This window comes from Notolepis coatsorum, assembly GCF_963971535.1.
Source record: "Notolepis coatsorum genome assembly, chromosome: 4".
Lineage (NCBI taxonomy): Eukaryota > Metazoa > Chordata > Actinopteri > Aulopiformes > Paralepididae > Notolepis > Notolepis coatsorum.
The window spans coordinates 131,271,967-131,286,718 of NC_140168.1; the positions used below are offsets into that span (position 1 = coordinate 131,271,967).

The following is a 14,752-nucleotide window of genomic DNA, read 5'->3' on the forward strand; positions in this document are numbered from 1 at the left end:
AGGTGCTCCGTTAGACTCCACTGGATGCCAGTCTTTTTATTGGTTGTGGTTTGCCTCATGATCCAGTCGATGCATAGGAGGAAGAGGAAGGGGGACAGTACTTTTTGACAGTACATGTCAAAATACTTCCCAAAGGTCAGTGAATACCACGATCACAAGACCAGAGGGAGCTCCACAAATCATGTTAAACCCAGATTCGGCTCAAACAAGGGACTAAACACGTTTCGCAATTATGCCACATCAATGTGGAACGCCCTACCCAAAGCTGTAAAGGAATGTGAATCACTACCCACTTTCAAAAACACTCTCAAAGAACACCTACGGGAGACTGCAATTCGAAACTGGCCCCTACAAATGTCCTAACCCAGTTGTACAGTAAATGACCAAGTATGGCTTTGTCAGTATTCCAATGTACAGTGTGTACCCCCCCCCCCCCCCACCTCCAATGTACAGCCCCCACCCACCCACCCAACCTCGCCCAATGTACAGTTTCTACGTCAAATGTATATACTCTTTTTCTGGACACATATTGTATCACAAACAGTACTGTATTTGCAAATCTGATATGTCATAAATGTATAGATGTAGCAGTACTGTCTATCTGTATGTCATATATGTTATGAATTGAAAATGGGGGACCCTGATGTAAACAAGACGAAAGTCTTTCTCTGGTCTGCATCCCCTTAACAATTGTATGTATTGAGCTGTACCCCTTCTGCAATCTGTTAATAAACTTTTCAATCAATCAATCAATCAATCAAACAGGCCTCTGATCAAAAGTGGACCATGGCTCCAACACACCAGCAGGTGGCAGTATCCCATCTTTCCAAGTCAACTATAGTAGGCTGGTCGACAACTGAATCTGACCTGTAGCTGTAACCTGTTCATCACTCAACTCAAGAGCTTTATTTTCATTGCCCTGTGGACTTTCCCAAACAAGATTGGCTGGTCAAATCAACGAGTCGAGTCCAGGCAGGGACTAAAGATGATGTCACTCACCCCAGTCCTCTGACTGTTAAGTAAAGATGATGTCACTCACCCAAGTCCTCTGACTGTTAAGTAAAGATGATGTCACTCACCCCAGTCCTCTGACTGCTAAGTAAAGATGATGTCACTCACCCCAGTCCTCTGACTGCTAAGTAAAGATGATGTCACTCACCCCAGTCCTCTGACTGCTAAGTAAAGATGATGTCACTCACCCCAGTCCTCTGACTGCTAAGTAAAGATGATGTCACTCACCCCAGTCCTCTGACTGCTAAGTAAAGATGATGTCACTCACCCCAGTCCTCTGACTGCTAAGTAAAGATGATGTCACTCACCCCAGTCCTCTGACTGTTAAGTAAAGACACATGGTAGGCTGCAGTTGTTTTTTAAGTATTTTTGGGGTTCTGGTTATTGACAAAATGTGGATTGTATTTTTGACACTGCTGGTAGAATTCCTAGTCAAACCATGAATTTATGAATATCGCCGATTGTAAACAAATTGTTGGCTTTACATGGTTTAGAATTTATGCCTAATGTTAAAACATATTTGTTTATAAGTCATGTTAGGAGAACTATGCAGACCGGTTGTATTCATCCTTGTGCTGTAGCATTAGCTAAGTCTGTTATGTGATAAGTCTACTATACGGGCAGGCTGCATTCGCTCCTATGGTTTGCAATGTCTTTGCACTGCTGTCCCTGAACCATGTGTGCTAGTTAGTACAATATATACCGTGTTGCTAATGTCTCAGCATCAAGTCGAATGAATAAAAACTTTATTTAACAGATTGCAGAATGGGTACAATACAGTACGGCTCAATACACGAAGGTCCCATACATTTTATTATACAGTATACTGTGAATATGGTGACTGAATACTCACCTACAGCTATGATATTTACTCACTCAATCACCCACAAACCCCTCCTTCACTCACATAAGATCATAGATGTTTATATATACATCTATGGATAAGGGCCGACGTGTGGCCTAGCGATGGGGGAGTCTGGATTGGTCGGCAAGGCCATCGATCAGGCGATGAATGCAGGCTAGATCTTTTCCCAGATAGAATAGTCTCGAGTGGTACATTGGAGACATTTTTGATTGCTTGCCTTAGAAGAAAGTGTAAACCTTGCCTAAATGCAGGGAGGCTAAAGCTGGGACGCATTATAATTATTTGCCTCTGAAAAACACATTGGACTTGAGCATTCAAGCTTCAACATCTGTATTAAAGGAAAGTTGTACGTGTTTTAATTGATTAGTCATGCCTTTTTGTGGTTATTTCTTTATGTACACTCAACTCCGTGACTAAATGAGGGAAACCGCAGTTGCCTTTAGAGTTTAGGTTTGAAATGAAATATACTCCCACATGCTTGGTATGCAACTGAGAAAGAGCTTTCAGGTAAAACGATTAAAGTCACTATGAGAGCATGACACAGTATGCAGAATAGATATTGTCCTTTCATGCACCTCCTCGTGTAAGACCTTGTTGCACTTTGCTCTGGATTAGTTTCTACTTAATTCCTAAAATACCAATAACATAAGAGCAAAGAGCAATTAGCACAATATTTGGGATTTGTACACAAAATTAAACAAGAGGCAAATACACCACAGTACTTAATGACATAAAATATTCGATTCATTAGTTTCTAAAAAATGTACACTGGAAATTGACACAAAAAACTTTATTATCAAATAAATTAAGAAAACAAAGTTCAATGAACAAAATGTGTTTCTGTGTATCCAACAGTAACTGTATTATAATTATTCCTTTCCATACAAACCTTAGTGTATACAGTAAAGACAGTTTGACTTACTGTAGGCATTTAAATGTCCATTTAAATCAGTATTGCTTCCTAGACCATCACCTGGCATCGCAATTAATACAAAAAAATATATAATCCTAAAGTCCTATTTTAGGTTTCAAATGGTTCAAAATGTTCACACCTCCTCACCCCGGGGTTAGGGTTAAATACCCGGGGGTGGTCGTTTAGAACTCTTACCGTAACCATAAACTATAGAACTCCTTACCTTAACCTGACTAGTGAAGACCTCATCTTTCCTCGTCCAGTGGCGGCACATTTCCCAACTTCCCCACCTGGACATTTAATACTGTGCTTATGAATCTCCGGGGACATACAACACTAAGAGGTTAATTGTCATTCCTGGGACTTGGACTTTTCAACGTGACTCAAACGTCCCGTTTGTTCACAATCGACAACATTAGGAGAAAAAAAATACTAACGCCGGTTACCCTGGCGATATCACAATGCAGTGCTGAAGACATAAGACACTGTCTGCTAAATAAGGAAAAGCTTTCTAAATAAAAAAGGGACGGTTTAGAGCTTTTAGAAGCCACAGCTTCAGATTCCAGTTCCTCCTCCTGGGCAGTGTGTCGAAGTGTCCTTGAGCAAGACACTTAACCCCTAAATGCTCCCGATGTGCAGGTTGGCACCTTGCATGGTTGCCTCTGCCATCGGTGTGTGAACGTGAGGAACAAAAAAGCTTTTTTTTTTTTTTTTTTTTTTTTTTTTTTAAATAAAAGCACTATATAAATAATAAATAAATGCACCATTTACCAGCGAATCATTTGGATCCCAAACTAAGCTGCCTCCAACGAGGATACGGTGTCATACAGTATATATGAAGTGATGCATTTATACGTTTACTTGAAAGAGGCACTTCACCAAAGAAAGCGGTCTTGCCGTCTTCTTTGAACAATATTCACACTTCCAAGTTCAGGGGCTCACAATCTTGTTCCACAGGTGACCCCCCCATATTAAAGGGTTAAAAGATCCCTGTGACCCCACCCCAGCGTTTAATGCAGAAAATTTTTGCCTTTCACATTAGGCTATAATGTTGACTTTATTTTATTGGGTGGGTGGGTCATGGTTCCAAGTTCCAACCCGGCTCTAGTAAAACTAGAACCCAGGTTCCGGTGCGGCTGGGTGCTAGCGTAGAGGTCTAAGCACTCGCCTACCGGCCATCGTCTTGGTTAGTCGTCCCTACGAACACAGTATTCATCAGTTATATGGTATTCAGTTATATGGTAACTCAGAACATTGTACATATGTCTATACCGAACACTGTGACCTCATTTTCTTCTACATGCTATACTATGTTATTTGATACTATCTTGTCTAGCACAGTCTCTGGAGCGTAACAGTAAGAAGCATTTTGTATGAAAGTATTCTGTACTTCTGTATGACAACTATTAAAGAAACTTGAAACTTGTTCACGGGTGGGAAGCCAGTGGGGTATAATAATAATATATAATTATATATAATAATTATTATTATTATTATTATATTCATCAGTGTTCGTGGGTGGGAAGCCAGTGGGGTATGAGTCCTGGTCATTGTAAACAGCGACTCCTACTAAATTGGGGGATGGGAGGAAGGAGAAAAGAAAATAGTTCCATGCAACCTCAGTGACAGAGAATGGTCCGTTCATCTACGCATGTCCTGTGTTTCTCCTGCGTGTGCATCTTTAACTTCTTCTTCAGACGGTATCTCTTTTTGCAGAGGTTGCATTTGTAGGGTTTTTCCCCGGTGTGACAACGGACATGAACTTGTAATCTGTTCTTGTTGCAGAACAGCTTTCCACAGTACTCGCATTGGTGCCGCTCGCTCATCTTGTGCTTCTCCAAGTTCTGCTTGAGGGTGAAAGCCCTGCGGCAGTGTTTACAGCTGTAGGGTCTCTCTCCCGTGTGGAAGCGGAGATGCCTCCGGAGGTACTTCCGCTGGTTGAAGAGCTTGCCGCACACTTGGCAGCAGAAGCAGCGTATTCGGGCCAGCTGGACAGAGCATGGCTTCAGGAACTTCTCGGGGGCCCAGAGCAGAGACAGAGAGGAGGGTGAGAAGGAAGAGGGAGAGCACGCGGGCCGATGACTCAGTCCTACGGGTTCGTCCAGGTTTTTCCCCCATCGCGTCATCGCGTGAACTCGGCCACGGGTCTCTCGCCGTGCGGTCACGACGTGTGGTGGACGACGTGTGGCGGCCGGCAGGGGATTCCCAGTGGCCTCGCTGGACGAGCGTCCGGTGGAGCCGTCTTCCGGAGGGACCGGCGGTCCGCGCGGAACCGTGCTCGAACCATTACTCGGCTCTTCCGGGTCATCGGCAACTCTGGTGAGTTCCGACGGGTCACTATTCTGACTGGTGAATGCCGACTCCGTCGCCAGTTCCTCAGTGTGATCCGGCTCCGATTGTAGGGAGATGGAAACGTCCTCCTCATTGGCCTGATCTTGCTCAGTCAGAATCTTGTACAGTTCCAATGGTTCCTCTTTGAGTGATGTAATGAGGGAGTAATTCCCCTCCAAAGAGGTGGCGGGTACAATCCTTAATCCTGGGAAGAGATGGGATGTACACTCTTCGCTCCCTTTAAAAAACACAAAAAAATAAATCGTCTGGTTAGCTGTGTTAGCACCCGGAAAATATTTTCTTTTTAAAAAAAGTATTTTGAAAGTGTTCTAAGTGTATGGCATTATGACCTCTCCTATTAGAGTTCCCAGTGATGACCAATCTACTTGTATTAACTGGACCCAATATGTCGGTGTGAGTGAAGCACATAGGCCACTCTTCTCAATCTCACCCACTCATGTATTGTGTGCGTAAAATAAAAATAAAAAATAACAATACTGCAGTGTTTGCAATATGAGTTGTCTCCTATTGTGATGTCAATAAGGATATATTGTTCAGTCCTAAAAAAAGAAATTAAGGGAATTAAGGATGGGACTCCCTAAATGTACGACTTCATATAAACCTACATTAGCCTCATTTGACCTCATGCCCACCTTAACCACCCATTGGGCGTGGTACATGAGATGCCTGGTTTTTAGTGAATCCCCATTAACACTTTCAGAACCCTTGCTTAACCTTGATTTACCCGTTGAATGCCCACCATCCACTTCAATGTTAGCGTTAATAACGCCTAATCTATGTTTTAAATTATGTGTCTAATCTGCCCGTCGCTTATCAATGACTCGTTTTCCAGTCAACATTGTCGAAGCGGATTTTTTTTTTTATCGGTTCATTTTCGTTTTATAGCATTTTGAAAAGCCCTTGTTTAAGGAAAATATAAAGATTCCATGATAAGACATTTACTGGAATATTCTAGAATACACAAAAAACGTTGTCATTTTTCGGCCTATTTATGAATCGTTTTCAAATAAACGCTAGATTATAGATAGTATGTACTTATGCACGCTAGAAAAGCGGGCTGAAAAATCGATTCTCTCATTTCCTGATCGCACACACGCATATGGGACACGTTGATATTAGGGATGCACCGAAATTTCGGCCGAAAATGGCAAAAAATTGCCTTTCGGCTTTTGGCCGAAAGAGTATTTTCACCGAAAATATAATACCGAAACAGAAACAACCTGTAACCTAACGCGTGTTGTTGTGATGATGTCGCGCTGTCAGGAGTCGCGCTGTTTCTATGTAAACTCTGCGCGCAACGCATCCAATAAATGCGCCTTTAACATCCTTATTTACTATATGCCCGTCGCGGTTAATCACTGAGTGATCTAATATGCATATTATTCAGAGCGAGAGGGGGGGGGATAGTGTTTCTCACATTGACGCCGTCTGTCGTTGATAATATAATCTCTCGAGCATACACGTCGCGCGTCTACTGTGCCGAGTCAAGAGCGCACATTCAACTGGGGACTAGAAAGGTGCGCTCAGTAAAGCACAGATGTCCGCCGCGGCAGTCAGAGAAATGTTTTATGGACTCAAGTTAAGTTTAGCCATAATCATATATTTTTCCATAATCATAATGTTCCACAACATGGTAAAAAAAAATTCTATTCTATGAATCATTTTCGGCATTCGGCCAACTGTTTTCTATTTTCGGTATCGGTTTCGGCCAAGAATTTCCCATTCGGTGCATCCCTAGTTGATATATAGGTGGAAACAGCTCCGATTATCCCAAGACTGGTAAAATAGATTCCTTACCTCAGATCAGATGTTCCCCAAAAAGATTATTCCAATTCCTGATCGCCGTTCCAAATATCGATCGTGTTTATTGATCCAACGCTGCATACTGGAAATATGTATTCCACGGTCTTCTGATGGGCCACAATGAGTCCGATGGGCTCGGATTACTTGCCTGAGAAGTAAAATGTGGATTCCGGATTTTTCTTTTCTCAACCATTTTCATTGAGTCCATTCCAAAAGGGTGCATTACCATCCGGGAGACGATAGGGGTCGGTATTTTCCCAAGGCCTAAAGAAAATAATGGTTTGGTTCCGGTTGCCGACCGACCCTGCCGATTTAGGTGTGACCCAATTTATTTTATGAAAAAAAAAAAAGATTACAAAACTTTTTTTTACAATAAAGTTTCATAAAAATCTTAGTCAAACCTTTAGTATTATGGATATTAAACATGCTGGCAGAGTACATGCATCCATGTTGTTGTGAACATTTTAATTAAATAAAGAAATTCCCTATCCATAGTCGCCGTGGGAAAAAATTAAACAATAAAATAAAATAAATTCCCTACCTACCCATGGCCTTAACTGACAACCAACAGGATGAACCAAACAATATTTTCTTTTATGCCCAATGGAGCTCAGAGAGAGTTTGCAGCACTGACGTGATACTAGATTGATGAAATATGAAAAAAAATAACTATATGGTGTCGTTGGCAATAAACGGTAGGCATGAACAAACGACATATAGCGTTGTTGGCAATGAAAGTGTTAAGCGCATTTCTCATAATGTTGGCGTGTTCCTTTAACCATAACATACATGCCTAACTCTCCCTCTTAACCAAACCATAACCATAACTCCCAACGCCCATCCAATGTCCCCACAGCAACAGAAATCAGAATCAGCCCAAAACAGTGGGAGAACAAGGACACACACACAGACACACACCGTGGAACAGGTCCTTTGGTTCGCTCGTCGTCTCCACCTTGATCACCGCCCACTGCATGCTCTCCGTCTGCAGGGAATAGGCACAGTGGCACAGTGGTTAGCAGCACTGCTGCCTCACAGCAAGAAGGTCCTGGGTTCGAACCCTAGCAGAGGGCCTTTCTGTGTGGAGTTTGCATGTTCTCCCCGTGTTCGCGTGGGTTTCCTCCAGGTACTCTGGTTTCCTCCCACACCATAAAGACATGCATGGTAGGCAGGGACTACAGAAAACTAGCTCATTAGCTAATTCTGGCACATTTACATTGATGTGGAAACTGAAGATGTTGATTAATGTGCACTGTCCCCTGGGTAAAAAATCTATAAATAAATAATAGCCATGTTCATATCATACTGTGAAAAATATGTTTCCCTGTCTAAATGAATGATTAAAAAGTTAATATTAGTCAGATATCTCACAAACTTGATTTCTGAAAAAAGATAGTTGTCACTGCACTTTGTCACATGTCCGAGTGTCTGTCATTCACCACAACAAACTCTGCACATTTCTATAAGCTCTGTGGATGCATTTATAAAAGATTTAATAAATACAAATGATTACTCTACATAACAATGTTATCTATAGCACCTTTAAATGTCTTGCTAACCTAAGCAAGCCAGACAAAGTCTTTGTGACCGTCTGTGTAAAAGGTACATTTCTCTCCTCACTGTCAGTGTCTTAAGTATCTAATAAGGTCCGTCTGAAGTGAACACTTCTTCTTGTCCTCATCTAACCTCCGTGTTTAGAGGGACATCCGAGACAGAGGCTCCCTCTGGGTTTGGGACGAGAGGAACGGCGACAGCAGGGGCGTCCGGTGCATCCTGGGGTTGGGCTTCGAGTGGACAACACATGGAGAAGGCAACATTAAAAAAACATCTGGATTACAGTTTCTCATCTATGATTATCATAAAGGATGGACAAGTAAGTACTGTTGTTTGTGTCCTCATCTCTTCCATCTTCTAGTTTGGCTTCTGTCTTTATCTCTTCCATCTTATAGTTTCTGTCCTCATCTCTTCCATCTTATAGTTTGTTTGATTGATTGATTACTTTATTAACAGATTGCAGAATGGGTACAATACAGTACGGCTCAATACAAACAACTGCTAAGAGGATGAAGACCAGAAAAATACTTTAGTCTTGTTTACATTTTCAATTCGTCAAGACATTCATGACATACAAGTAGGGCTGTACCGAATGCTTCAAAGCTTCGATCATAATGTTGACATTCAAATTCTAAAATCAACATTCGAATTTTTTATTTTTAAGAAAAGAATTTTTTTTTTTTGTCTATTCAATCTGTTTAACCAATGGGGGTTTTCTTCACAGTTGCAGTTAAAGATTAGGCTACACTAATATTATAATATAAGACGTCACCATCACTTTCATACCAACCGTGCCCTTATTGGATTATTTAGGTTGATGAGACTGATGAGTTATATTCATTAAAGAAAGTTGATTTAATAAAAAAAATACTAATTTAATCAGATTAATCACTTTATTCAAATGGGGGATTTAGTTTGAGAAAATAAAATATGTATGCAGTAATTTTTTTTTAATAGACATTCGAAGCTTCGTTCGAATACTTCAATCGAAGCTTTGAATGTTAAAAAATGACATTTGGTACAGCCCTACAAGACAGTACTGTGTAAGAAAAAGAGATCATAAAAAAAAATTTCACCGAAGGGGAAACTGTACATTAGAGGGGGTTGGGTGGGGTGGGCATTTTTACATTTACAGGGGCCAGTTTCGAATTGCAGCCTCCCATAGGTGCTCTTTGAGAGCAGTTTTGAATGTGGGTCAGTGAAGGTTATTCCATGACAACTATATATATATATATATATATATATATATATATATATATATATATATATATATATCGTTTTAAATTTTTTTTTTTTTTTTTTTATTAGAAATGTTTTCCTCTGTTAAAAAAAAAGCCATTTTCTTCTAAAATGGCCAAGTGACAGCTCTGAGCTCTCTGATCAGGCCTGCAGTCAGTAATGGTTAGCTGTCAATCACTCAAGTGCAACTTCCCTGCACGGGTTGATCTTTTTATTCTATTATCCAATCAAAATAGGCTATTTGAGTCATCTAAGCCCTGCCCGTGCAACTTTGCGCACGCTACTCACGAACGCGGGTTGAATAACAGGTCTGAGACTCAATCAGAGGAGCTGCGAGACATCTCATAGACCACTGCACTTCCGCGTTACATGGAGCTCGTGAGGAGGAGGGGGGCGGGGGGACGAATGCGCTGCCTTCCCCCCCGAACCTCCCATGAGCTCAAAATACCGGAAGTGGTCAATTGTTTACACTTTCCATGGGATAAAAGAACGTGTCTCGAGTCGGACTTGTCACGATGGAGAAGCTGCAATATTCAATGGAAAATGAGATTGGTCACTGCTTTGGCTGTTGTGTGGCGAGTGCATTTAAAATATATATATATATTTTACAGTGATTATGAATTCATTGGCCCGCTGTGGCCTTGCGTGTCTAATACAGGTAGCCCCCAAGGACCACATGAGTCGCGGCAAGCCTTGCTTGCGGTTCTAATCAAATATTAATATCGGCGCGGGGAGGGGCATAATCCCACGGGACAATGGGATTGACCGATATGTTTACCAATATTCCAATGTACAGTTTTGCTGTACCATTGACTCAGAATGGTCTGTTTTATTGAAATCGTCACAGCAGTATAGTTTGTTTATACTTCAGAAGTATGATATTTAAACATGGTCCCCAAAATGGATGGAAGCGAATGAGGAGCCTGACACCTGGGAGGAATGGGGGTGTTGCAGCGTTGGGGATGTTTAAAAAAATATTTAATATAATATAATAATTTTGTGCTTCACCAAGAAATTTGGTCTGATGTGGGTAGGGATTCACATTCCTTTACAGCTGTGGGTAGTAGGGATGGGTACCGAATTCGGTACTTTTAAAAAGGTACCTACCGAAACACGTCGGTACTACTGAGTATCGATTCACGCGAGATCCACCGGTGCCAACTTTCGGTACTATGCGCAAAAAAAAAAAAAAAACCCCGATGACGTCACGTTTTGTTGACCGCAAAAACGAAACCGCACGTTAGGCACAATACATGTTTTCAAACTCTCTTTGGGTGTTTGCAATTCATGGGGACTGGGGAGTATATGTCTCTGATATCTATCTTGGTAGTGGGCAGGTTGTTAGAAAGTGTAGCTCAGTTTCCACATCTGCTCTGTCTGACATGGCTGTTAGCCTAGCCACAGAGCGTCTTTAGAGAGGAGATTGAATCCGGGACACTGGCTCTGTTCATGGTCACAAATGGATTCCAGCTAGGGATGGGTACCGAATTCGGTAGTTTTGAGGTACCGAACCGAAACACGTCGGTACTACCGAGTATCGAATCAAGTGAGAAACCGATTTTTTTTTTTTTTTTTTTTTTTCTCCATGTCAACGTTCACACGCACAATATATGCTTACCTAGGATTTGACTTGATTCAACAACAAAGCAGTCGGAGCAATGACAAGCCGAAAACTGTCGAAATTGTAGTTATTTGAAGTTTGGATTTTTTTTTTACGACCGAGGTAGGTAAATTAAATTTCTTGAGACTAAAGTACTGAAAAAAGGTACCGTTGGGTACCGGTATCGATTCACAGGTACCGGTTCAAATGTGAAAGGTACCCATCCCTAATTCCAGCTTCATTTATTTACTACAGATAACAAACGTGTTGTTTCTGTTTTTCTTTTTTACATACTTGCGCCACACGGAACAACTGATCACTACAGCCCAGCATCATATTACTGTAGCCAGTCTCTTGAAACACTACTGTCTCCAAACGTTCTTTTGCTATGTGCTCGCGCTGCCACGGTGGGTTTTATTTTTAGCGGTCGGCTTACTCCTTCCATAGTTTCACATATTTGTAACCCATTTGACGTTCTTAAACTGACGTTAGCTAAGCTAACCGTCGGACATAACGTTAGCTCCTAGGCTACAGTGCAAGCCGGCACAACTCACAGAAGAGTAGAGGATATGACGTCGGTAAACAAGCCACACACACCGCAGAGCGGGTCTACTCTTCTCCAAAGCGGGGGTGGAGCTGCTAGATTGTTTGTTTGTTTAATCAGTTGTAAAATACTTTACATTAGTAAGATGTAAATAATAATACATTATTTATTTATTAAATATGAAGTTTGGATTTTTTTTTTTACAACTGAGGTAGGTAGATACAATTTTTAGAGACTAAAGTACAGAAAAAAGGTACCGTTGGGTACAGGTATCGATCAGGTACCGGTTCAAATGTGAAAGGTACCCATCCCTAGTGGGTAGGGCGTTCCACATTATTGTGGCATAATTGTGAAATGTGTTTAGTCCTTTGTTTGAGCCAAATCGGGGTTAAACGTGATTTGTGGAACTCCCTCTGGTGTTGTGGTCATGGTATTCACTGACCTTTAAGAAGTATTTCGACATGTACATGGGTATCTTTGTGGTGTAGTGTATCTTGTAGACCAGGCCCATTGCAAGTTTCTGTACTCTGTAGTCTACTCTAAGCCATCCTAAATTGTCAAAATGGGCAGGGGTTTTAAGAGTAAGGCCAAGCAGTAGTTTGACCAGTTTGTTTTGTGATGTTTGGAGCCTTGTTTTTAGGGCCTTTGAGGTGCTTTGCTACCATGAGGTGCAAGCATAGTCATAGTACCTTTGAATGAGTGCTTCAAGGTAGTCTTCAAGGTACTACACACGAGTGCATGCTTACCAACTGTCCGTCTGCAACACTACCATCACCAACATCTAAGAAGGGAGATCCCCCCTTGAATGGCCCTTCTAAGGTTTCTCTCCTCCACACTGCCTGTGGAGCTTTTTTCCCTATCGTTAGGTTTTAGTGAGTTTTTCCTTACCTTCGCGTGGGGTATGTCTGGGAGTGCTTGCATTCTTTCATTTATTTGCATTAATCTAAAAATGTTTGGACCTTATGGTGTTCTTGTTCTGTTCTTGACTTAGTTATGTTTTCTTCTTGACTTGTTTAAAGAAGACCTGTACGGCCCATGGGGACATTAACGTCAACTCAGACTACCATTGACCTCATTCTGACCTCCGACAAGTCCAAGATCTCAAATAAAGGGGTTATAGCATGTGGGTTAAGTGATCATTATATGATATTCTGTACCCGAAAAAAACTAAAACAAAAGGCTGGCTGCCACAAAACAGTCACATCTAGAGACCTCAAAACCTACTCTAGCGAGGCCTTCAACCTTGAACTGGAGAGTCTGGACTGGTCAGATGAACTCAATGGTACACTGGTTGACGAAACATGGCTTGGTTTCAAAACCAAATTCTCAGCAATACTAAACGACATGGCCCCCCTAAGAACCACCAGGGTAAAAAATCGCGCTGAGCCGTGGATGCACTCCGAAATACTGGCCGCTATGAAAACCAGAGACAAAAAATGCTCTGAGTTTCGTAAAAGTCAGTCAAAGCTTACTAAAAGCACGAGCAGTGAACTCCAAGCCCACGTGACTGAACTCAAACTAGAAAGAAACAGACTAAGAAACGACGTAAACTCCATGATCAAAACTGCAAAAAAGAATTTCATCAATGACAAAACTGAGGAAAACAAAAACAAACCACGTGAACTTTGGAAATTACTCAATAATCAACTAGGATGCAGTAAAAAACTTAAAACCAGATTCTCAAACATAAACATAAAAACGGACAACACGCTCATCACAGACAAGCTGGATGTAGCCAATTACTTAAACATTTTCTTCACAAACATAGCCACAACACTGGTAAACAAACTACCCTCCCACTCAGGGCGTTATGGGGTAGAACACATAGTAGCTTACTACAAAAACCTAGGGGTCCGCAAGGACGACTTCAAGCTGGAAATGGTAACAACAGATGAGGTACTAAATAAACTGAGCGCCCTCCAACCTAACAAGGCCACTGGCCATGACAACATCCCCTCCAAATTCCTCAGAGACTCAGCAGCCGCCATCACACCAATCATCACACACATAATAAACCTCTCCATAAAACAGGGACACGTCCCCAAGGACTTCAAAATTGCGAGGGTGACCCCTCTGCACAAAAAGGGCAGCAAATCAGACCCAGGCAACTACCGCCCTGTTTCTATTCTCACCTCCATCTCGAAAGTCATGGAAAAAATAGTCTACGAACAGGTCGAAAAGTACCTAGCGGAAAAAAATCTAATCTACGAATTCCAATCTGGCTTCAGAACATCCCACTCCACTGACACATGCCTTCTCTATTTGAATGACCACATCAAACAAGAGGTGGACGCAGGCAAATACTGCGGCATGGTCATGCTGGACCTACAAAAGGCCTTTGACACGGTCAATCACTCCATTCTGATTGACAAGCTAAAAGCAATCGGTTTTGATAGTCTATCAGTGAGCTGGATGCAATCCTACCTTGAGGGGAGGGAACAGATGGTGGAGGTAAACGGTACCCTATCCCCCCCCCTCACAGTGAGCTGTGGTGTTCCACAAGGAAGCATACTAGGACCGCTACTGTTCCTAATTTATGCAAATGACATGTCGTCAGCTTGTGACTGCAACTTGTTCCTGTTTGCGGACGACTCAGCCCTGCTGGTCTCTGACAAGAACAAGTTACAGGTTGAAAAAACCCTCAGCTCGGAACTAGGCAGAATCTGCATATGGCTCGCTGATAACAAACTATCATTACACATGGGCAAAACAGAGTCCATTCTCTTCGGTTCAAATAACAAACTCAGCAAGACCGACGGCTTCTCAGTTACAGTGGGTGACAATATTGTCACAAGGAAAGATGAAATTACCTACCTGGGTTCCATCCTAGAGGCTAATCTCTCCTGTGACAAAATGGCATCCAATGTAATA

The 14,752-nt window shown here is 41.8% G+C and overlaps 1 protein-coding gene across 1 annotated transcript in view; it reads right to left on the reverse strand.

Moving 5' to 3' along the window:
• Positions 1–3,538: 3,538 nt before the first annotated feature.
• LOC311226697 (uncharacterized protein) overlaps positions 3,539–14,752 on the reverse strand; it is a gene marked incomplete at its 5' end in the record, with an annotated part of 49,660 nt that continues 38,446 nt past the window's right edge. Inside the window, 3 exons of the mRNA XM_084312109.1 lie at positions 3,539–5,358; positions 7,863–7,929; positions 8,631–8,728. Coding sequence (XP_084168235.1) covers positions 4,409–5,358; positions 7,863–7,929; positions 8,631–8,728 — 1,115 coding nt within the window. The 3' untranslated portion in view covers positions 3,539–4,408. The remainder of the gene's footprint in view (positions 5,359–7,862; positions 7,930–8,630; positions 8,729–14,752) is intronic.